Source organism: Atractosteus spatula, chromosome 1 (assembly GCF_055471065.1).
Source record: "Atractosteus spatula isolate fAtrSpa1 chromosome 1, fAtrSpa1.hap1, whole genome shotgun sequence".
NCBI lineage: Eukaryota > Metazoa > Chordata > Actinopteri > Semionotiformes > Lepisosteidae > Atractosteus > Atractosteus spatula.
This window is the reverse complement of record NC_142706.1, coordinates 1,960,610-1,986,508: the sequence shown is the minus strand read 5'-3', so window position 1 is coordinate 1,986,508 and position 25,899 is coordinate 1,960,610. Positions and strand designations below refer to the sequence as shown.

The 25,899-nt window shown below is 39.7% G+C and overlaps 1 protein-coding gene across 1 annotated transcript in view; it reads right to left on the bottom strand.

Moving 5' to 3' along the window:
- Positions 1-460: 460 nt before the first annotated feature.
- The window catches only part of tusc3 (tumor suppressor candidate 3), a 76,956-nt gene continuing 51,517 nt past the window's right edge, over positions 461-25,899 (bottom strand). The window contains exons 7-10 of the mRNA XM_088932913.1: positions 10,671-10,734; positions 4,471-4,545; positions 951-1,041; positions 461-733 (exon numbers count right to left, since the gene is read on the bottom strand). Of these exons, the coding sequence (XP_088789039.1) occupies positions 718-733; positions 951-1,041; positions 4,471-4,545; positions 10,671-10,734 (246 nt within the window). The 3' untranslated portion in view covers positions 461-717. The remainder of the gene's footprint in view (positions 734-950; positions 1,042-4,470; positions 4,546-10,670; positions 10,735-25,899) is intronic.

The window sequence follows — 25,899 nt, the reverse complement described above, 5'->3', positions numbered from 1 at the left end:
TTATCAGAGACTGGACTTGCAAACAGCACACTGAATGAAAATGAAGAAAAAAGCAGAGAATCTTTTCATGCATTTAACATTTTAATGGATTCTGGAACATTAATAACTCTCAGCTTAAAGGTGTTTAAGAGGGAGATGCAAGTACAGTAGCCTGTGCCTGGGTTTGTCCATGTGGCACAACTACTGTAGAAACAGACTTCATCTTAAAGCTGATATTAGACTAGAAATTGCTGCGTCAAATCTGGGCCTGAACTACCCAGGAGGCCACCGAGGCTGGACAAGGGTGAGCGGGCCAGGACAGGCTTGGGCTCTGTATTATTCTGGGGTTCGGCCCACTTCTTCCCCTTCTGTGTCCACAAACACATCAGTTTTTCTTTTCCATGTACCAATGCTTAATAACCTAACAAATGAATGAAAGACAAAGGCTCCACATATAAAGCAAAAAAGAAATCATGTGGAATCCAGAAACAATGTTTATTACAGTATTAAATAGCGTTCCTTTTACATGATGGATTAATTGACTTTCTTTACATTGCAGTGCTTCGAAACGGAAATAAACCTATTTATAATTCCTTATTTTGCTTTTGTGAAAGGATTTGTTTTAAGGATCATAAAGTTATTGCATCTTGTCAAAACACATGCAAACATTTTTTTAACTAGTAAGCATGGGCATTAACTTCTTGTCTTCTTAATTATCTGGAGAACCCCTCAATCTGGTCATTTAATTAGAAAGCTGAAAAGAAGAAGAATGAAAAAAGTAATTTATAGTTGTGTATAAATATATGTGGATAAACGTTAGGTACAGACACAGCCTTAATGTTTCCAAGGAGACAGTGAATGAATAAAAATAGGTTTTTCAAGAACTAAAATTAATCGAGCGTTTGCTCAAAGCATTTCAGTTGTTCTTCATGACACTGATAAAACGTGAAGATACAGAAATGTTGTCTCACCTGTAAGGATAACCATGATACTTCGATCGAAAAATCGACAGCAGGAAACTGAAGAAAAACACAACTAAGCCGAGACCCACAAGGCAGATAACTGAAAAACCAAAGACAAAAGAGTTGATGCTATTGATTATTCACAGCACTACACACTCATTATAAAGTACACTAGAATTACTGATCTCAGACCACAGCGAACACTGTTAGATGCTGTGATGTTAAAAGTTTGCAATGTTCATTTTCAAGTATCAGCCACAGAACCCAAAAGGGATAATGCTGTGGACAAAAGAAACATTTCGATCTCCATCATTGCAGTGTCAGACAGATATAAACAGTTTGCAGATGGGAAGACCATGGTGACTATCCATGACCGGATGGTCTGCCAAGATCTCCCCAAAAGCAACCCAGAACCTCACCCAGGAATCACAAGGAAACCTGATGCAACAGTGCAACAGGATCTGCATGCCTCTCTCACTGCATCTAATGACAGTTCTCATGCCTCAATCATGAGGAAAAGACACAAACACTGGTTTTCATGGAGGATAATCAAGAAGAGACCACTGAGCTTTCAAAAAACATTTCTGTCCTTCTCAAGTTCACCAAGTAGCACCTGGATGATCCACTAGACTACTGGAAGAATGTAATCTTTACAGACTAATCAAAAGTTGAACTTCTTGGTCACTGTAAGAAATGTTTTGTGTGACAAAAACCAAACACTGACTTCCAGAAGACGAACCTCATCTTATCAATCAAGCTTGGAGGTGGATTGGAAAGCCTGGAACTTGGATTGGGGCTGCTTTACTGCCTAAAGACCCGAATGGATTGTCATCATTGACAGAACAATCAATTAGGCTGAAGCTCAGCTATAAGTGGGTCATGCAGGAAGACAATGATCCTAAACATACCAGCAGATCTACAACAGAACAGCTGAAGGAGAAATTTCACATTTTCAATTGGCCAAATCAAAGTCAGGACTTAAATCCCATTGACATGTCATTGTAGGACCTGAAGAGAGCTCTTCAAACAAGGAAAACCTCAAACATCACTGATCTGAAGATCTGCAAGGAAAAATGAGCAAACATTTCTGAAAGCTGATGCAAGCTCAGGAAGCACCACTGATTACTGAATCTAAGTGTTTACATACTTATTTACATTAACATAATTTTTGTTGGACCGTTTTGAAAAATAATTCAACAATATCTTACGTGTTGTGTATTTAAGGTGTATTTGTTCCTCTTTGATTAAGACTTTTGTTAAGATATACTTTAAAGGTACCAGAATAAGGACCAATCTAATTCTTGGCACTGTAATCGTTTGAAATTAAACAAAATGGGACATCACAATGTTTATATATGCTGATACAGATATCAGATTATAGAAAGGTATATTTATTCACTGAAAACCTCTAGTGGCATGCACCTGGCAAATGAATAAAGTACGAAAAAAGCAAAACACTCATTAGTAATTTTCAGGCAACACTATACCATAATTTGCAGGGAAATTCAATTTTGAGTTTTCATAATGAATGCAGATTTTTCATTCACAAACCTTTCTTTGTGTTACTTGTGTATGTCTGTACAGTATACAGTATATAACTTTTCAAATGTTTTCCATGAAATCCCCTTTTTTGTCTCTTCTCTTTTCTTTGAAAGCAATTTGCCCTGCTTTGGACTTTGTGGTCCACTCTTTCTCCCACACTTTTTTAAGAGAAGTTTTGTAAGTTTCACTGCGAGACAATGGGATAAATTGGCATTCAAAGCCTGAGCCATTTCACACAGCTTTCTTCTATACTGATCATGACATTATTTTGCCTTATAAATTGGCTATAAATTATTTCATACTGTACATGATTGTCACGTGGAAGCCTACAGGCAGACTCCTAACAAGTTTGAGCCGTTTTTTGCTATGCCACACTGCTTACAGAGGCAAACAGCAATATTCATTTTCTTTCATTTGTGATTGTGCGTGGGTGGGTGGATGCAACACAGACATTCAATATTGATAGAAGAAAACCACAGAACAGTATGTGAAGAAAGAAAAGGATATTGCTCTTGAGAAAAAACGTCCTCACAATCATGTGTACTAAAATGTTCCAAATATTCAGTCAGCTATAAAATTAAAGCGAAGAAATTAACCTTTATAAGTGACGTTTTTTTTAGAATTCTATACTGCATGTAGTAGGTGAAAAGGACAAAAGCTTATACGCCATGTTCTGTGATGGTTTTGCCCACAACAGTACTGTCTTCATGGCTTAACAATCAAAATATATTAGATCTGCGCATCAGCCATCATACACCAGGAAACACACAACTTGGTTTAAGTGCAACAACAAGCTTTGCCTGCAAAATAACAAATTAAGGTTCATGCGACACGTAAAAGCAGGAGGAAGAAACACAACGTTTTGGTCGTTGAGGTTTCTTCTTCGGGTGTTTCTTAGTCCTGGTACAGGTGGTCTCCAAAATGATACTTCAGCGACTCCATTAAGAACTGCACTTAAAGGAGGTGTAAATTATTAAGAAACATATTAAGAAACAGGGTTCAAAAGTGAGACGGGTGTGTTTTCACCACACAGGCTCTTCATATACAAACCTTTCATTTATGTATGTCTGCTGTGCTGTGGCCTGCTAACAATTTCCCTCTCTACCGATGTCGGTGTTTCAAAGCTCTTCAGATGGGTAATGGCAAAAACAAGCTCTCATTCACAGAACAAGCAGAGCTCATTAATTTTTATTTCATATTTTAGCATCTAAAATTCTTACAAGAATGAAGTATTCCATGCACAGTAGTACCTTGCAATGCAATGTTCTTTTTATTGCTGTGCATTGAAACCACATGTACAGACGTAAGTACTAGCACACTCCATCTTGTACTAAGCAATTGTGTAATGCATTGACTGCAAAAAATATTGTTAAACTATAATTATTTGATAAATATATCTCTTCTAAGTTGATTAAACATTCATTCATCCTAGCAAGAGGCAATTACGGGTGTGAATACCTAATTTCCGCTGCTTCACAGTCGTCTATAGAAATGCAGAATTAAGTATTCACAACAGTGCGTCTTAAAATAGTTACTGTAATTCACTCAAAATCAGAAATACTACTTGCCAGGATGAATGAGTGTTCAATAAACGCAGAAGTTCCATCTTGTAATAGATGCATTTTTAACTGTATCCTACCACTCAAACCACTTTTAAGTGTGTGAGCCATTGCCAGGGCATTCAAGGCAGTGGCAGGAGGGCTGTGGAAAATGCCTGTGTTCCTCATTGCCCATGCAGGCCTGGCCAAATAACTACGCCATCAAAAGATAAACAAATTTACCAATCCCATTCTCCTTGCAGGCAAGATTCAACACCGTAATTACAGTTTGGAGGGCCATTGAGAAAACTATACTTCGCCGACTTTAATAACCATTTGTTTGCTTCTGGCTTCTCCTTTAAACACCCGCTTGGGTGCTAACCGACATAACTGTTATTGCTCAAAACAAACATTTTAATTGCAAATGACTTGAAAAAAAAGTGACATACTTCTGCGTTTGCCAACATCCCCTTTCGAAGTGGCAGCCTCATTCAGAAGAACCATCCCCATGGTGATTGCAGCATCTGTAGCTGTTGTCAAGGAAACAACGGTGCCTTCTAACGGGATCTTCAGAAACAGATTTCCTGTTTCAGTGAACTTGTGCTTCACATGTGCTGCGCTTTTCAAATGTACTGTACATGTACACAAACGTCTAAGACACCTGACTCTGTGATCAGTTTCAGTGTGGTACTCTGTATTAGAAGACAATGTCTAAACTATTACTTAACAGGTTTAATACTGGATTTCAAGTGTTTCAAACTTTCAGGTGTTTTTGCATTTCAATGTTTCACGTTGCTAGGAAACCACATTTTTGTTGACACCCACTCAGAAATCAATGCCAAGGAAAGAGGGTCCCAAGAAAGCAAAATAATTCAACAATATGGTGAACTGACTCAAGTACTTTTAGCATGTTCGAGTACACCAATGGCAAAAATAGTTTCACTAAAAACCGAAAAATAAACCCAAAAATAAGCACATACAAATGAAGATATTTATCAGTTAAAATGTTCACAGAGCACATTTTCACAGTCCTTTTCATGTCGTCCTAGCCAAAAACTGTGAAAGTGATTTACTGTATATTCAGCTCCCAGGGAAATACTTTCAATAACATTTTATTCACAGTTATTAACAACTGAGTAATGACTCGGGGTCTTGTTCACGCGTGACAGGACAGGAGGGGATCATGGGATTGGCCTGCGGATCGCTGCAGCGGCCACAGTAAGGTGGACTCCTGAACCTTACCGCGCTGCTGGAGCAGGAGCCGAGTTTTCAGGCAAAGCTCTGGGTTGTTGGGTTGATCTGCGCACCCATCCTCACCTGTGGCACGCAGGGTCCGGGCAGTGACTGACAGGATGAGATCGCAGGTACGAGTGGCGGACTGCGGACTCTCCGCGACAGGCTGAGACTCTCGGCGGCCTGTGAGGAACTTGTAGTTGAGTCACTGCTCGGTCGGATCGAGCAGAAGCCAGCTGAGGTGTGGACAGGGAGGCGGATGCTGCCAGGCGCCTCCCACTGGGAAGAGACCCCAGGGCAGACCCAGGACATGCTGCAGGGATGATACTGTATCTCTCGGCTGGCCTGGGAGCCCCTGAGAATCCCCCAGGAGGAGCTGGGGACTGTTGCTGGGGTAACAGAAGCCTGATCTACTGCTCAGCCTGTTACCACAGCGACCCTCACCAGGAGTAAACTGTCAGATGATGATGAGGAGGAGTTTTTCACATTCTTGTTCAGCTATAGCCAAATATCAACCTCTAAAATTCTTATTTAATTCACATCTGTCCTAATTTCAGTCCCACACAACTTTAATCATATTAAAAACCTTAGGTGCAGCTTTTTTTAAAGACTACCGATTCACAGGTAAAATATACGACTATAATCAGCTCAGAAGCTAAAAGCGTTCTAATATTTCATGATAAATCATCTGTCTAGTTATTCTGCTAATGACAGATTACAAATCACCTCATTGCTGGTTATATGTCAAGATCAAAAATCAGTCATGAAAGTGACCATTAAATATTTAAAAATTAAATTAATGGCAACTAATCTAAACTGACTATTGGGATAAAAAAATAAACCATAAAAAGTTATCCAGTTAACCAATATGAATCTGCTTTATCATAAATCCTTTATTACTGGGATCTGAGGTTTGTTGCCAGTTTCCAGAACATGTGGGCTAAGGGGAGGGCACACCAACCACCTAAAATGATTAATGCCTGATGATCAACTCTTGCCTGTCTCACTAACATCACCAGGGCCACTCTGCTGGATCCTGGAGGGCCAGTGTGTCTGCGGGCTTTCAACAGGCTGATGAGGCTTGGTAGATGGCCGGGTTGGAATGACAATCTGCAGACTGCAACCAGGACCAACCAGTTATATCTATATATCTATACAGAAACGTGTTATTGAAAGAGTTTCTCCTGAAAGACGTCTAAGCACAGTGAAGTCACCAAGGGATCAGGTCTGCAGTGCTATGAAGCAGAGACAGTAGTGTTACTTTTCTGTCTCTGTTTCTGTTTTGTAATCTAATCCTGGAATTGTCCCAGAGCTCCAAAATAAGGGATGCCATTTCACAGAGTTCCTCTGGGACACAGAGTGAGCAGCTCAGTGAGTGACGTGTTGAGGAGCTGAGATGTTTTTACTATCTTAATGTCTCAAGGGTTTTTTTTTGTATGAACTCTTCTGTTCATAACTTAGGTAGACAGCACACCACATATTAATTATCCCCTGTGTTTTTCAACTGGTTAGTGTCTTGTAACATTAAATCAAACAGTCACACTGCATCTTCTTGTAAAGATTAAAGAAAACACATCACGATCACAAAGAATTTAGGCAAATCAGGGACGGCAGGAACACTGACGTGAGGTTGATGTTATCTGTATGTCACGGCCATCTCAGTCACCAGATGAACCCAATGGATATCCTGGAACAATGCCCAAGACAGCATTTTCCACCTCCATCATCCAGGGGTGAACTGACCGACTTCTCAACGTCTTACTCTTCTTGTGGAAGAACAGTGTCACATTCCTCCGGCAGAATTCCAGACCCTGGCCACGGCGCATACAGGCTACACGTGGTGGTTCAACTCCTTTAGTGACTTTACATCGGTGTTTCCATTTTTCTGTTAACTGCCTCTGCCTTCTTTGAATATTTGGTTTATTTGATCACTTTTAATAAAGTGCAAGACTTAATTTCCCTGAATACTGGGCTTTATTATTATTTTATAAAGCAATACCCTATACTGCTGCTATAGGTGGCTGCATATACAGTATGTTAGCAGCTTGTGTATAAAATACTTGCTGTCACTGTAAGACTTTTTTCTCTTCTCTAGCATATCTCTGTGCAACTTAACAAGTGACATATGCCTTCAGGCAGCTTTGGCAGTGAGGGTAACTGCTTTGCTAATTAACTCATATTCACTTAACCCGCTTTATTGATCGGAGTTCATTGATAGCCAAAGTGTTAATTGACTTTTTGAGTAAAACTGTAGCAAGAAGCAAGAAGTGTATGGGGGTTATTATTACTTAGCGAATACCCTTTTCTATTCAAAATAACAAAAAAATGTTGAAACTAGCATGGCTTAGATTATGAATTTAAAAACATATTTAAAATAAAAATGTTTAAGAGGTAAGATAAGAATACATCTAACACATTTCTCTAAAAAATGCACTTTTTGCAATGTTTTTGTTGGAGCTCAAGAACTGCTTTTTAAAATGGAAATCCACCACCTGAAAAAGCACAGGTAAGGTGTGTAGCCTGATAAATTACTACTGCTGTTCTGAAGATGACAAATGCTAAAATTCACAATGTTTCCACGTTTTTTCTCTTTCAGAATCCATTGCCTCACAAATTCCCTTTATTTTTGTTACCCTTCTCTCTCTCTGAGTGCCTGTCTCTTTAATTACATGTATTGTTGTAGAGTAATCACAGTTGTAATAGATAAGATGCAGCTAATTAAGTTGTTAGTAATCTATATTTTGCATATATTATAACATTAATCTCCTGACAAAATAATTCCTTGGGACATTAAGAATAATTAATGTATCTTAACTCTGTGAAGCTGAATGTTCAATGTAACAACACATATATTCTATTGCTAAATCTTATAATCCCCATGACACAAAATATAATTTAAATACTATTTAAAAGGAGCACACCCATATGCATTATTCTTGCTAGATAAACTACACTTCAGTCTAGCAACCCATCGCATACACTGAGCATGTGTCTTTGTCTACATACACGAGATAAACTCCTGTCTCTCTCACCACTGTAAAGGGACTACAAAGCACCACTTACAAATGACACATATAAGGGCTGGTCTACCAGAGGATTCAATAATATTTTCATGGTACAAAGTTGCTCGAATTGATGGAAAATCATGGGTTTTGTGCTGAGCATAGGTACACCTGGCACAAACGTCTTAAGCATTGAGGAATTTTCTAGCACTAAAGGACATAAAAGGCAAGGAATATTCTGCACAAAGCCTGTCTACCCTCACATAGTGTGAAGGCATTATGAACTGTGCCCGTGACTGACAGTACGACACCGGACACACTTAAGATAAATCTTGGGGCGTGTGTTGGAGCATCAGGGCTCTGGACTTGTCACTAGCATGTTTTGGGCTCAGATCCCAGGCGAGACACGGCACTGTCGTAACTTCACCTGAATCAATTCAGGCAAACAAAACCCGGACAAATTTATAAGTGGGTGCAAACAAGTAAGTTGCTTTGGATAAATCTTACTTTGCAGATGGGCTGGATTTGAGACGCAGCTGGAAAATGAAAACGCGTACGGGCCAAAAACCACCTGCTGTGGGCAGACGTGTCACAGCTGTGCTCCTGACCAGCAGCCGCCACCTCGACCTCGCGACCCCAAGAATTCAGATACGCCGTTAATCAGGATAGCATCACTGAAACAAGACGAACGGCATGATGCTGCTCTCATACTCGTCCTCCATGCTTGTGCGCCGTGCCCAGCGACCAGCAGTCAGCAGAGCGCAAAGCTCCGTGCACAAAGGCAGCAGGTGCTTCATTCCTGCCCGGCGGACCTGCTGCCCCATGGAGCCGCTCTGCGTTGGTCTCCTCACAGTCCTCGCTGTCTGAGCGCACTAGCTCCAGCAGAAACAGGCGCCAATAAAGTTAATGACAGCAATGATACTGAAGGGAGCTTTTTCAACGAAAGTTTTGGTGTGAGCAATGCAAGCAGCCAAGCTCGCCTTCTCCTCCGGTGCTCAGACTTATAATACTCTCTGATGGTGCTTGCCAGAAAGCTGTAAATAACATAGCAAGCCTCCCTCTCTTCTCCTACACCTCTTCTCCACCTGTGCAGCTTCCCATGGTTAATATGCCTCAGCTGGGGTCCTGACTTCCTCGTCCTCTGGCCAGGAGGCTGAATCTCAGCCAGTGGGTCAACCCAAAGATTCTTAAACCTGATGTCTCCATAAACATCCTTAATGCATTTTCCTGTTGGGTATTGTTGGTCCTCAAGAAACGGCATTAAGCTTTTCATTAAAGTGTACTGTATTTCACACAGAGTTAAAATTGATTGAGGAGGTCACAACAAGTTTGTGGTGTACTGGTGTGGAGAAGAGCAGCTACAGTATATAAGCGCAGGGTCAGAGATATTTCTGTGTTTGGATGGATTTTTACACACCTTCATGTTTGCAACAGAAATCTTCCTGTAAATGCAGTACCTGGTCACTGAACAAATAAAAAAGCCACATGCAGCAGACCTGGAGAGTTTTAGTAATTTGACTTTATATATCAACAGCATATTTTCCACTCAAGTAAAATGTTTTCTAAGGGGCAACAGCTCACACATCAAATGTAAACAGGTGAAAACAGTGTAACTGAGTTATTATTGCATGTAAACCCAGCCAATTCATACTGCAGATCTGAAGTAGGCTCTTAAATATGATTTCATTCCAAAGCTTGACACAAAACCTGAGCTAAGATACCTTCCTTACTTCTTTTCATTAATGTGGAATTTCCTAGAACTGAACTCATTCAATGCAAACAGAAAATCATTATTAACATAAATTACCTTTTAAACCCTTAGGCATTTTACATCCTTTAGGATCTCATCCATGACAAAACTGTTTATTCCACGTGTTTGTGTTTGCAGTTTAATGCTGTTTTTATTGCTTCTAGGTATCTCCAGAACAGAACACTCCTGAAATCAATCACAAAATGAATAGAACTTCACTTCTAAATATGCTATGTATTACTCCACAAACACTTTAATAAAACTGAGTTTAGAGATGCATCATTGCTCTCCAAAACTTTAAATCTCAGATTTTTCTCAGAGCATTTTTCTACTTAGTAAACTTTAATACATACACTAGACATCAACAAACACCGGGTAGATGCAAAACTAACGTGAGATCTACAATTATCTGCTAAAATAAGTGTTTGTTCTTAAATATAAGGAACAGATTATCTCAAGTCACTGAATGAATAATGTTTAATTTACCTAAACTATATATTATAGTTTAGGTAAAAGTGTCTAAGTGGTTTGTCAATGTTGTCGAGTTATTATTACAGTATGCTACTTGTTGAAGTGAAAGTACAGAGACTTACCTTCTTTAATTAGCTACAGTCATTTCACTGTATAGGTCTATGGCCTTGAGATGTGTTTATGAAAAGGATACTCAGCAGAAGAATGATGTGAGATTCAGCGACAAACTGTGCTTGGCTGCTTCCATGAATGTAGCTCTGTCAGAGAGAGAGAGAGAGAGATGAAATTATAGAAATTAAACACAACAAAAAATTCCACATCTCCTTAAGTGTAATTTAATGTAAAGTGATTTTAGTTGAGCAGAGGAAAATGACCATGCCTGTGTCTGAGAGTGTGTAAGCATGCATATTCTTTGCAGGTGATCCGATACCTCAACTGCTCTACGGCTAAATTGCCCATTTTTCAATCGGTTCTGCAATAGCTTGCATCTGTGTACAGAGCTACACCGTGGTCAATTTTAATTATCCACATGGTAACGTATTAATCCTATTTCAGTACCGTGATTTTTTTTCAAATTAATTACCTGTCACTTTGGATAAATGTAAATGACTATAGCGCTGTTTGAAAGCCATCGCTTACAGTAACAGCATAACGCTTCTTTCTGGAAACAAGGATACTGAATTGCCATCAACAGGGCTGCATGAGGGCTGCACGATCGTCCAGCAGTTAGCACTGCTGCCTCGCAGCGCTGGGGCTCTGGGCTCACGTCTGGACCTGGAGTGGCATCTGCATGGAGTTTGTATGTTTCCTCCAGGTGCTCCGGTTTCCTCCCACTGCCCAAAGACTTGCTGGTAGGTTAATTGGCTTCTTTGAAAACTGGCAGTGGTGTGAGTGTGTGCACGTCTATGTCTATGTCTGCCCTGTGTTGGCCTGGCGTCCCATCCAGGGTGTATCCTGCCTTGCGCCTGTTGCTTGCCCGGATAGGCTCCAGCTCCCCCGTGGCCCTGAACTGGATAAAGGGGTTAGAGAATGGATGACTGGAGAGATGGACTCATCTCTTGAAAGTGTCAACTGTACCAACTGTATCTCAGTGAAAGTTGAAAGTGTCAACTGTACCAAAGCATGTTATGTTAGCCTCAGGACTGGAGGTGCCAACACAATCCAAACATAAAAAGCAGGAGAAACAAGGCCCCAGACTCCAGGGGGAAAGTGACTTTGAGCCAGCTGCAGAAAACGGAGACTGTGAGCTGACAGAAGACAATCGCAGCTTAAATGCTGAGGAATAATGCTAACTAAAAGAAGACAGATTACAAACTGATTTGCGAATTCTCTGTTTCAGCCAATCTCACAGACAGTCGTGAAACTTGGATGCACCTACAGAAGCTGCACGTTTGGAGTTCAGCCTCAGAAACGAACACAAATGTAAGACACTTTTCAAACAAAGGAAAAAAGCTTTTCCTAATGAAAAGGTTGTAAAATGGATGATCACTCGATTTCTTGCATAACTAAAATGCACTTTTCCAATCAGCAATAACGCATAAAAACCCCATGCGGCTGTAATGAAGGAAATAAGTCAGGGATCTTTTCTTGCAATTAATTTTCTTACAGGTTTCTCCCTTGTTAATTGATTTCTGGTGGTTTAAAATGTATTTAAAGGGACAAATATTCCCAAATCCCTTTAAAGCAGTAGGAGCCTCCCTTCTCAGGCCAGCATTGCCTGGAGATAACTGGATAACTGTGGATCGTGGGCCTCGTCAGGATGCTTCTCTCTCTTCGGTATTTCCCCTTCTCTCATAACCAAGCCGCCAAATAAGACTGGGTTCAAGTAAAACTGAGGTTATTATCAAAGTATATTAAAAAAACAAGTTAATTGTAACTCCAAACACATTAAAGGAAAATGCTGTACAGTTCCACAATAATTGTAGCAGAGTATTCAGATTATTTGCGTTGCTAAGGTAACGACGCATACCAGACAGCTTGATTGTTACTCTAAGTAGATTACTGACATTACTTCCAATTATTTTTCATACATTGCATATTTCAGTATCCAAAAGGCATGTGCACATTATTAATTATTTTTAATTTGTTCTTGCAATGACTTTACCACTTCCTTTAGAAAACACACCACATTAACAAACCTTAAACCAACAGCTGAGGCAGAGGAGTCTAAAAATTCTCCCTGCTAATGACTGCTTAATTGCACTGCACATTTTTACCACGGCCTTGCTTCAAGAGAGATACAGTATTTCAATATTTCACCCAGAGCACAGACATATTTGGAAACATACTGAAACAGTCTGACAGTATTTCATTCAAACATTTCCTAAAAGTAAAGTGCAACACACCTGCAGAATAGCTGCCACAGACTCTACCCATGGAAACTGCATGTTTGGAAATGAGCCTCAGACACAAAAGCAAATGTAAGACACTTTCAAAATCAAGGGAAAAGGCTGATGTCCGTAATAAAAACACATTGTGTTCTACTTGTTGATAACATTTTAGAAATGGGCATTATTTTCACACGCATTATTCACCATGCTCCTCCAAGCACTGTTACAATGTAGATGTGACAGGTCTTTCTCGAGTTAAACTCGGGACAAGACTGAGGATCACGGCTCACACGCTCTTAAAAACAGCTTCTTGAGACTGGCAGTACCGAAATTCGAAACCTTGCTGTTGCTTTCAACCCCCAGGGGTTATTCAAAGCCCTCTGCAGAAGCACCCCAAGGGTATGTTTCTTCATAAACATGCCATTTCCAGGTCACACTCCTTGCTCTGCTGATACAGAAACGGATGCATGGCTCTATGTAGTGAAGACCAGGCTGCTGCGCGGCCTTACTGAAGTGTCTACAGCACACAGGCTTCAGTGTGTCACGGGCTCTGCATCTTGTGTGCACATTAAAACTATTCGGCATCGGTATATAACCCCTGTCCTACAGCATGTTAACTGCATTGCTGTCTCCCTGGCCGCTGAAGTGGACGTTAATATTCGCCCAGAACGTGAGGCACTGAACCTCACCCACCTGTGTTATATATCCCGTTTTTGTTAATATTATCTTTAAGAATTATCTTCAGCATGAAACACCTTCTGTTCCGAAGTTTTCCATGTGCAAAGCATCTCAAACCAAAACGGATGTTTTGTTACCGATTTTACTGCATATTACTTTCACTTGTATCACTGTGGAGAGGACTTCATAAAGTCAGGATTGCATTTTTGAACAGTACAGCCGGGTTCCAATTTAAAGATAGGCTTTCATCACTTTGGCTAAGAATTGTGACAATGTCTATATATTTTATACATGTATTTGATAAGCACACCATCTTCCTGGCTACAATGCTGATTAAAATACCAATTACAGCATTTAATTATGAGGGATTGTCTTGTCAAACTGTTTCTTGCTGCCAGGTACCGAATATGTACGGGTAGATGCTGTGTTTTGGTACCTGTGGGGGTGAGGCAGGTGGATTCGTGATGGCCTTGAGCAAAGGAAGAGGAAAGCTTGTTCAAATATTTTCCCTCTTCAGAAAAATAAAAGTATACTGTGGAGAATGTGCTTCTCAAAATGGCAGAAAAGAAAAGTAGAGGCATGCAACAGTATTTTCTGCCAACAAGTTCTATTCTGATATGTCCAATCAAGAAATTCTCATTATTGAATATTCAACGTGCTATAAATATTATACTGCTCATTATATCATAACTGTTTTTCAAAAGCTTGTAAGTGCACTGTCTTCCATTTTTCAGGCTTCTGAAGTAATTTATGCAATGTTGCGTGCAAATCTCCTTCACACTCAATGAATTTATGAATAAAAATGCACAGCACAATTATAAGGCTCTAGAAGGGCTTTCGCTGGAATGCTTTTTAGACACAATGAGGGACATTTCTCTTTGGAGGGGCCCCTAGATATTTAGCAGGTCAGGAGTATAAGGGTGGAAATCTGAAGAAACCCCTCTTCTGTGAAAATCGCTTATTTTAAACTACCATGATAGGAAAATTGAAGCAGAAAAAAAAACTGAAACGCTGCCTTTAAAATATACCATATTTTTAAAAAATGATTAAATGGAATACAATTAAAAGGCTTTAAATAGAACATGAAATTGCATATAATACCTACAGTGTTACAGTATAATGTATATTCCTTACATGTTCATTTTAAAGCTTTTTCAACAGACAGCAAGCAGCCCTGCCTGGAAACAGTAGGCAGCACCACTGGCAGTGCGGCGCGTGATCACTGTGAGGTAAAAGGGGTTTGTGCCAGCGATGTCATGAAAGGACCTACAACTATTGGCAGGTGTCTCAATCAGATCATTCAATTTCAGTGTCAAAGATCATAATTCGTGATCCAGACACATATTGACTAGTACACACATATACCTTGAAATATCAGTATAATATGATTCCTATTCCATTTTTTAATCACCTTAAGCAGCAAGGAAAAATACCTCAGCTACATTCTCAGACATATATGTACAGGCTTATAGGCCCATAAGGAGAGGGAGAAATATATCTATTTTTGTCTCCAATGTAATACAATAAAGTTATTTAATAAATAACAGTGGATCACAAGACTATGGATTTTATATACAGTATACAGGATTTTATATACAGATTTAAGTATATTTAAGACATAGCACATCAGGAGCAGGTGTATCAGTTAGTAACCTGTGACCATTTGTTTTTTTTATCACAAATACTCAACACTCAGCCTGGAAAAACAAACGATTAAAATGAAATTAAAAACATTACTAGACATCATTGTTTAACATTATCCCATCAGAAAAATAAATGAAAATTGGTGACAGGCGTATCCAAAACGAGAAGGGACACCCATGACGGATAACTGATACACTCCTCTGGCAGACAGTGAGGTTATATTTAAGCAATAAGACAAAACCAGATGAACAATGGTACCTGCAAGAGTCTCAGAGGATTCTCAGCAGATTCAATACCTGTAGTTGATATTTTTTAGTCTGTGTTAATTTATAATAATAATAATAATAATAATAATAATAATTAATTGCTTACACTTATATAGCGCTTTTCTGGACAGTCCACTCAAAGCGCTTTACAGGTAATGGGGACTCCTCTCCACCACCACCAATGTGCAGCATCCACCTGGATGATGCGACGGCAGCCATAGTGTGCCAGAACGCTCACCACACACCAGCTCTCAGTGGGGAGGAGAGCAGAGTGATGTAGCCAATTCATAGATGGGGATTATTAGGAGGCCATGATTGGTAAAGGCCAATGGGAAATTTGGCCAGGAATTTAACAAGACTGAAGCAAGCACAACAAACAATGTTGTCAAACAGCGGGTATTAATGAATAAATCACCAAAAGCATGATACATGTTTTGCAATGTGATGGTACAGTTGGAATAATGAACTGCACATTACAGTTGAAATTGTCATGACACAAATGAAACACTGGCACTATACTAAGTTTTGCCTTGACCATTTAGGGACAAGCAATGTATTTTGATTTTAAAGATACTGGTCTCCAAAGAGTAGACACAACACCAAATTCAACTGTCCAATACTGCTATACCAAAAACACTAGGTACATTTCTAACGCACTGAGTACATTGCACTACAACATAAGGTGTTTTGGTGGGTCCTAACTGGCACACAGGTACACTGACAAAAATAGTGAAAGAGTTTTTCGTTTTCCTTGTTTGCGATCATAATAAATTAGACTTATTATCAGGAAGAATACTTAACCGTAGTAGGGGTCAGGTAATTGTGTCTTGTAAGCAAAATTAAAATACTCAGTTTTTACAGCGCACAGGTTGTTTAATGTTCCTTTGTATGAGAAACTATGGCTACTGATAACTGCTCCTCGCCAGCTACTTTAAATAGTTCAACTATATGCTAAAATATAAAAATAAAATAGCTATGTGCATTCAGCTCCAGCTCCATGAATTTATGAAAACGTTATTATTGTATTGCCCCATGCTGTCTGTATCTGCGATCTCTGAACTGATTGTTGTTCTAGAAGATTGTGACACCTACATTAAATGAAGCTTGTAGTCATTCCTTTTCCTGTTAAATTCCATATAAGTGATTTGGGACTGCAGTAATTGGGAACAATGTCTCAGTGAGTTATTTTCCAGCACTAGAGGCAATTCAATTAGCTTCAAGAACAGCCCACATTAAATTTTAAACGTGGTATATCTGTTTCTGCAAACAGCCACAAGTACATCCCAAAAAGGATCTAATAGTGAATCTATAAATCAAGTGTTCTTTACTGAAATATGTTACAGGACATTCAGTTCTGGATTCTAACTGCACAGAATAACACATATTTTCATTAATATAGCAACTACAAGAACTTGAAATTGCATTCACCAAACCCATAATGTAATTTAAAAAATTAAATTGTTAATTAAAACAACACCTTTTAAATGTTATTTTAAAAACCTCCAAAATCTCAGCTTCTGAACTGCATTGTGGTGCATTACGCCCATAAAAAAGAAACAGGTGTTATATAACTTTGTACATTGATTATGAACTTAGTTGCTTCTCCTCAAAGATGTTCCAGGTCTGTAAAAATTTATGAAGAAAGTTATCGGTGGATGTTATTACAAAGTTATACTTACTGCCTAAGGTCAATAATGATGATAAAATTATTTTTACACATCAATATACAGATATGAAACAGCATATTGTTTTGGAATAACAGAAAGTGTGCATAGTAAAAAACATTCAGAACTGTCAAGCTCACCATAGATACTGCTGGCGTCCAATACAAGCAGTTTAAACCCCAGTTCTGTGTGTTATGAAACTTGGCATAATACTTTCTACTGTCACTCCGGCAAAGTTTATAAGGCCAAATTAAATGGTAAAGGCTGGAATATATATTTTTTTATTTCTTATTACAGACGGGTTGTTGAGCCTAATCTATTTCTTGTGAAAAAAAATCCAAACAAAAAAAAAACCCTGCAGCTTATATAAAATTTGAAGTTAATAGCAAGAGAATTTAAATAGCGCAAGAGAGCTGCAGCCCTGACCTCTCAAGCCCAATAATCCAGGCTTTCATTCCACAGACGTTCCAGGATATTATGAAGCCCAAATTAAAGCATTTGACGCAATCTGCTCACGAACCACCAGGTGCAGACAGTAGCTGCAGGTGCCTGCAGGTTCCTTTTGGGTGCTCAAAGGGATTAAGATTATTAATAGGATTATTAATGTCATTACACCCTCATACTAACTCATTATGCTAAAACACACAGTTTAAAATGTCCGTTTCAAAACAAACCTCATCTGATGTGAGTGGAAAACAGCGCTGTCTGCATCCCAGAGGTTCTGGTAATACACTGCACAGTATGTTACTGGAAGAAAATGTAGTTTTCCTTTTATTAGAAAATTACAATTAGAAAAACAAATTCCAAATGTAACTAGCAGAAGAATGCGTTTTCCCTCTAAAACGGGTTTTGGAATTAAGTGATCTTTATAGGCCTTGTCATACTTGAATGGCAAACACTCCCTTTATTAAAACTCCATTTGTTAAAGATCTTACTGAGCACTGCTGCCCAAAATGTAGCTCTCATTATTGTCATTTGAAGAAAGAAAGGACAGAACATGTCCATTGAGCATTTTGTTCAATAAATGAGTGTCCTGAATATTTATTGCAAATTATAGCTCATTATTTTACAAATTATGTACAGTAGATAACTGTCCCATAACAACAGCGCATTGCAATGACATTCTTAAGGCTGTACTATTAGCAGGTCTCTCACATAAGGGATAATGGCATGTGTGGAACATTTTGTATTACAACTATTTTACATATTTGCCAAAAAAGAACATATTATTCGTCTAGAGTATATTTAATTAACAAATACCTTGAGGATACAATGAACATAATTTTTCTGCACTTTTTCTCTCATCTGCATAATGCACTCATATGCATATTCTATTACAGTACTGCAATGCATGTAGTGTTCAGAATCCTTACTGATCCTGACCACAAGACCCAAAGCCTATCAGGAGCTGGCATTTACAGCAACCTGTGGAACAGGAAAGGCATATTCAAATGAGAGTGCTTCCCACATCATGAGCAAAAAGTCACCTTCCTGTCACGTTAGTGACATCATAGCTGTTACAGAAATGCTATTTTGTTTACATTGATATTTGCCACACATGAAAAAACTCAACAGGGACTGAAGGATGGTGCTGTAATTGTTCTTATTTTTACCTGTGGACTCATTTTTCACCATAATGTAATGTTGTTGAAATACTGACAAAAGAAACAGGTGAAGACGCAGGTGAAAAAACTATTTGGAAGTGCATTTAGAACCGAGAACCCGAGGCATTTCTTTACCCAGAGAGTTGCGGGAGTCTGGAACGAACTACCCAGCCATGCTGAAGAAGCCATCACCTTTCAAGAAAAGCTGGATGATGTACTCACAAAAATTAACAACTAACCACCAAAGGGGATACATGATGCTGAATGGCCCTCTCCCATTTGGAACGATTCTTTTGTCCTTATGTAAGCTAGATACCTGTACATAAGGACGAGCGGTGGCACTGTGGCTAAGGATCTGCGCCTGTGGCTGGAAGGTTGCCGGTTCAAATCCAGTGGCCAGCAGAGGAATCCTACTCCGTTGGGCCCCTGAGCAAGGCTCTTAACCCCAGCTGCTCCAGGGGCACCGTATACATGGCTGACCCTGCGCTCTGACCCCAAGCTTCTCTCCCTGTCTGTGTGTCTCATGGAGAGCAAGTTAGGGCATGCAAAAAAACAAATTCCTAATGCAAGAAATTGTATATGGCCCATACAGTGATCTTATCTTAGATGAGTTTCTGACAGCCACCTGACACTCCATGCAAACGCTGCAAAGGAACAGCCGATTTCAGTGTTATTGTACCAAGCACGACATTTCTTTAAGAGCTGCAACACCTGCTTTTCACTTTTAAGGCAGTAAAACGGTTACAAACAGGACAACATGCTAACAGGACAGGTAGAGCGACGGCCTCACAGCCCTTGGGTTCTGTGTTCTCTTCCAGATAGGGGCCCCCTCGGTGTGGGATGTGCAGGTTCACTCCAGGTGTCTAAATTGTCACTATGTGCCCGCGCCTGAGCTTGTGTATTTGTGTGTGCGTGCTCTCTGCTACGGTGTCCCATCCAGGGTGCAGTCCTGCCCTGTGCCATTGCTTCCAGAAAAGGATCCAGGTTGCTGCAGCCCTTCACAGAAACAAACAGCTCTCTAATAATGGGAATAATGGCACTAAGAATTGAATCTGGGGGGTGTCCATCAGACTTTTTTAATAGTAACATCGCAATTCTTAGCTATGCATGGCCTGCCTCTACAGAATACAGCGGCTGTATTCCGTATTCTGGCTAGAGAACTGCAGAATCCCCTTAGCAAGTTTGCAAATGCAAATAAAAACTAGATCAAACACAAAACTCAACCATCTCTATGCTAGGTGTTACTTCGGTATGGAAAGAAATCTCACGTAACTCTTTAATCATATTCTGATAAAGAAAGAAAAAATATAAAGGTAAAACAGAGAAAATAAAAATGAGTGGTTAGCTAGTTAACATCTCATCTTGTAGACAAATAAACTATATATATACACTAAAAGGAATACCCATGATGCTTTGAGTGACCACATGTTACTTTTCAGTTGGCCTATTTTCCAGTTTGTTCATTTTTTAAATTGTACTGTGCTTTCTTATCCCTCAAAGCACATAGTCTGAAAAGGACTATGCATTTGACCAGTAATGGAAAGCAGTTATGTCCAAGACAACGTCACTTTATTTTACTGTTTGCAGTAGGTCACAACTGGAGTGCTTAAACACCATGTGATAGTATCTGATGCATTAAAATACCAGAATTCTCCAAAGCACAGTGCAGAACACAGGCCTCTTTTAAATATGGACAGTATTGCACATCCCAAGGTTTCAGTGGACTTCTACAGATGTAAAAGGAACATTAATATTTAGCTCTAGTGTGAGATTAACTTACATTTTATTTCTCCATTTCTGCTTGTAAGCCCGTTCGCTTGTCATTAACATAACGTCTTGTAAGTACATCATTAAGAACAGGCCCTAATATGTTTTAAGAGGTATGCGGACTGTACTTCAGCTTCTCCACAATACCATCTCCAATTGCCACAAATAATAGACCATGTTTTTATTAAGGTTTTCATTTATTTTACAGCACAAACGCCTCTTCTAGAACAGGAATGGGCCATTAGAGCCCGCCTTGGGCTGCAGACGCGCCAGGAAGGATGTGTGATGGATAGCCATTGAACCGCGTGAACAACAGCGCACCAAGTGCTGCTGGAACCGGAATTCAGCCAGCATGCATAAGGCTTCCCAGACGATTATCCGTCTTGTCACGTGGGCGAAAAGGCTAAGTGAGATTTCTTTACTCAGGGCTACACTGGACTAATGGGCAGCATCCTTAACGATCCCGCCTGTCAGTGCAGAAATACACCCAAGGTTCAGGTGGCTAGAGGTCGATGCTTCAGAATGACCCTATAGGGAAGGAATGTCATGATACCGGTGAGGTATATTGTGGTCTGTGAAACAGAAAAGAGCCAGATCGTGATTTGGGGAACAGAGGAGGACCATGTTGCGATTTCATGAACAGTGAGGTGTTACTGTATATACAGCAGGGATACTGGGAACAGAGAATCTCCATCCGCCTATTCGCTCCAGAGTAGAAACAGGGTTGGGCAGCTTGTTGCCCACACAAACCACCCTCTAGGTAAAGACATGCCTTCTGCCCATTGGTTTATGTTACACTGCTCGTCTGGAAGAAATCTACTGGGTTTCCAAAACTAGTGACCACAATTATACACAATTTTCTAAACGAGGCCTTACTAGTGCATTGAACAACTTTAACACAACATCCCTCGATTTAAATTCTACACTATTAACTGTACCTCCTAGATTTTGTTTGTCTTTTTTTATTGCTTTTTCTCATTGTCTGGAAGATGTAAATGATTTGTCAACATAAACACCTAAGTGTTTTTCATAAGTAGCCTCTTGCAGCGCAACATTTCCCTTTTGTGTTTAAAGTTTTATCAGTACACCGAGCAAGCTGTCTTCCCACTGGAGTTCTGTTACAACATGAATAGATAGAAAGGACTGCGTGGGGAATGTGTGTCTCTCCTACATGTTGGGAATACAGGTATGCTGTGTAGAATACAACATGGTTCACAACAAAAGAGAATTAAATGCAATGCAGTGTCAAACAGCTCTGTTCCAGCTGTTTGATACATGCAATCATTTCATTTAAAAGCGTGCGTTGAGATTTTGCAGCACAGTGCAAAGGGCTTATACAGTAAAAAGAGAGGAAGGAATGCCCTTTAAGTAATGTCTGGAAAGCCAAATGAATCTCAAGACACTAGGTGGTCCCTTACAAGTACTACATTTGGTTGGTAGCATGTGTGAATCAGTAATACAGTCCTTCAGATGTTTTCCAGAGATCAAACCCAGTAAATGTAGTGTATTTGCCACTTTGCTATATTGCCATATTGCCCTGGGGTTTCTAAAACACTATTGAATGTCAAGCTTCTTCAGGGTGGACAGTTTACCTTCTCTTGGCTGGAAAAAAAAGCTATTGTGCAGCCTGTTCTAGTTTCAGGTCTGATGCCTATCTGGAGACAGCAACTACATGACTCTTCTGTGACCAACATTTCCATGCTGAAGGCAAGAAACTTCACACAGGAGAAGCAAATTCATGTTACCCTAATTAACACTGTACCGGCCTGAAAAGAGCCACTGCCTCTGTCAGGGAAACGGGACTCAGTTTTTCCAGGTTCTTTAACACCAGGTTTGTTTACTTTTAGCAATACAGTCCCCAGCAACCACCTCAGAGAAGCTTTTCTTAATGCAGTTGTTACCATTGTCCAAATATATTTAGAAGACAAGTAAAGTAAGTTTTGAGAGCTAGAACTACTAAAGAATTGCAACATTAGAAAACACGCTGCTGCTATTGACTGTTCTTTCACAATCAGCAATTAAAATGTAATTACATAGTCTTTAAATGTTTTGATCACATACAGAACAGTTCATAGCGGAGATTCCAGTCTCTTGCCACAACCTTCAAATGGATAATGAATCTTAACTTGGAAGTCAAAGAAAAAAAAAACTAATAAAGTGAAATAAACCAGGGTAATTGGAATATTCTAACAAAATATAAATATCACAGTTGATATTAAATTTCATAACCTAGGGGCCTGAGGCTATATTGAAATTGTTATGTTTGTCACTTAGCATTCTGGATCCGGTCCTGTTCATTAGCTGGAGGGCTTGTGAGGATGCCTGAATCCAGAATAAGCAATATCATACTGCTTAGTACGCTTACAGGCAGGTGTGCGTGCAGAATAAACACAGTCACACTTGGTGTTTAATATAAGACTGTCATTTGCACATATTTTGACTCTACTTTTGGAATAAACTACCTATGTCAATAACAGGCACCGGAGGTGGATGTTATAGTGCAGGAAGAGCTGAATGAAATAACGGCACTCTCATTATAGGATCCAACTCTCTTTTTATTGCTATTACTTCATTTTCTCGTGTCACTGCAGCTACAGCTGATAATAAGAGTCATTTATTTCTGAACCGGAGAGATGCAAGAACGAGTGCACTTTAACAGGAAATGAAAGTGTTAAGCTATGCTCCTGTGTCAGGTGCCGAAAACGTCAGAGTGTGAAACTTTAAAACCTGACAAAAAGAACTCTGGAGACTACCCCTGCATTTCAATCAAAAATTCGGCAACACCAAGAGGAAATGTTTTATTTGGAATGTCAAAGCCTCAGACTCAAAAAGAAAAATATTGTGGCTGACCTGGTGATTCCAAAGACTGAAGCGACCCTGGTATTCCTAGTTGGAGCCAAACAAAACAAAACTGAAAAACATTGCAATACAACTTATCGCAATACAACTAAGACCATGTGAAATAAGTTATTGAATTTATTTTAGAAACAGCCATAGGAAATGCCAAGACGGACATATTTTATATACCCTTTACGCTCAGTCCTTTCTCCTGAAAGGGCACAGTCTTTTTAATACCAAGCGTCTGTATACACTCTGGCATCCTGTCCCACAAAGAGGGACTCTGAATACCCAGTGTCATTTATTGCTGCCTATTCAGTTGTAATAATCTCCAAGAACACATTTATGGTGGTTAGAGCCTTTACTTTCTCTCTCCTGTCAAAACCACCCCACAGAATTTCAGGGGGCTGAGGGCATACTGCAAGCCTGGCATGACCATCACATCAGTTTCTGGAGCGGTTGCTTTTCTTTTTCATTTCAGTAATTAGGTTTAATCCGGCAGTGTGTTCATCGCCCTGAAAACCAAAGCCCTCACCCACAGGCCGCCTTCCAAAGACAACAGAGAACTGAAGGGAACCGTATCATTACTGCAGTGACATTTCTTTCTTTCATCCCGAAACAAATGATTTTTTTTCATCACTTACTTAAGCCTTGTGTGCCACTTAAAAACGTCCTTTCATGTATCACTACCTCTGTATATCACGGCTTACGCACCAGCTATACAAATCCAAAGTATTTAACTATACAACCTACCAAGGGCCAAAAGAATGTTAGGCTATATAGTTGGAAGTCAAAAACATACAGTAAATCAAGGGACGTTAGTTAAAAACGCACAATGCATTAGCAAGACCTCATTTAGAATACTGCACACATTGTTGGTCACCGCATTTAAAAAAAAACGTCTTGCTGCTCTGGAATCTCTCCAAAGAAGAGCACCAGGATATTAAAAGAATTTCCTACTCTTCTACTGATTAAATTAAAAGACCTGAATCATGATAGTCTTTAGCAGAGAAACTGTAACTATAGGGGGGACCTGATTTTAGTATTCAATGTCTTTCTCGGCTGAAAACAAAAACGTTGGCAATTTTCAGCAAACACTTGTGTTGACGAACCTGACATCAGGAACCCAATGGAATTCTTCAAAATCGATAGTGGAACATGAATCAGAGAACAAGAGGAAGCAATGTGAAACAGCAGTGAAACAGGAGACCGGGGGGCATTTAATTACACAGAGCAGTGGGAAACTTTAGTTTGTAAGTGCTGTTTGGCCTTCCTTGTTTTCTGCTTTATTACCCGGAGATTTTCATGAAGTTTTCCATGTTTATTGCTGTCTAATTACAGCCCCTTCCGTAGAGAGTTGCTTCTCGTCATTGTGCACTCTCAGGCACCTCTCCATCTACAGTCATCCTGTTGTAGCCTTTCCCACGGGCAAAACAGTAACTTACAAGGCTTGCAGGCAGCTATGAGACTTGTTCTTTTTCTGAATTTGGAGTATGTACTGTTCCACATTACCCACCACTCTGGTATGAGACGCCCAATCCGATTCACTGTTAAAGTCCATAGGAAGCGCACTTTATCTACACCTCAAAATCACACACTGACATTGGCACTGATGGCCTGGAATGACAGCCAAGCTACAATCCAACACCATTCATTCTACCAACATTTTGTTTGCATTTTCATTTTATATGTGACATTTGCACAGTAAAGGGTTAACTGTTAAAGTGGTTTCATGTTAGAGACCTTTTGCAAACGTTTTTTGTACCTTACAACTTACTGTAAAAAGATTATACACAGCATGTCAAATTTGGGTTTGTGATGACATAGATTCCGTCACTGAAGACACTTTTGCAGAGTTATTAAGATTAATGGCTGAGAATTAATATTAACATTAATTCATATATTATGCTGAAGTACTGTAGGAGGCCCTTTGATTATGACAGGAGGGCTCTGAAGTTGTCTACATAAGGACATTTCCATATTTATCGCTACAAAAACCATATTCATTTGTCATTATTTAAGTGGTTTCTTCATAAGCATGTCAAGAGCAGCATGTTCGATTTCAACAGCATTCTCATTAAACTGAAATGTTATTCATTCCCATATAACAAGAGGTTTAGAACCAGGGTCCCCCAACTCCTGGCACCGGGGTCTGAAATCCTGCAGACTTTCTCTCTCTTTAATTTGTCAACAGCTCTTCAGTTAAAAGTTCTGTGAAAAAGAGAAAATGGGTCCTGTTAACCTTTACTGAATCGGTTCACCTCTTCTCCCAGATGAGCCAGAAAACCTGCTGACTCGAGTGCAGACAGTGAGGAAAGAAGCTGGGAGACTCTGGCTGAGGTAGCCTGAAGCACCACCCCTCTTCTGCATCACTGTATTTTGACCATTTTGATGACAACAAAGCAGCAGAAAGAAGCCTGAAGTGAATTGGCTATAATAATAATAATAATAATAATAATTGCTTAAACTTATAAAGCCCCTTTCTGGACACTCCACGCAAAGCGCTTTACAGGTAATGCGGACTCCCTTCCACCACCACCAATGTGCAGCCCCACCTGGATGATGCGACGGCAGCCATAGTGCACCAGTCCACTCCCCACACACCAGCTCTCAGTGGGGAGGAGAGCAGAG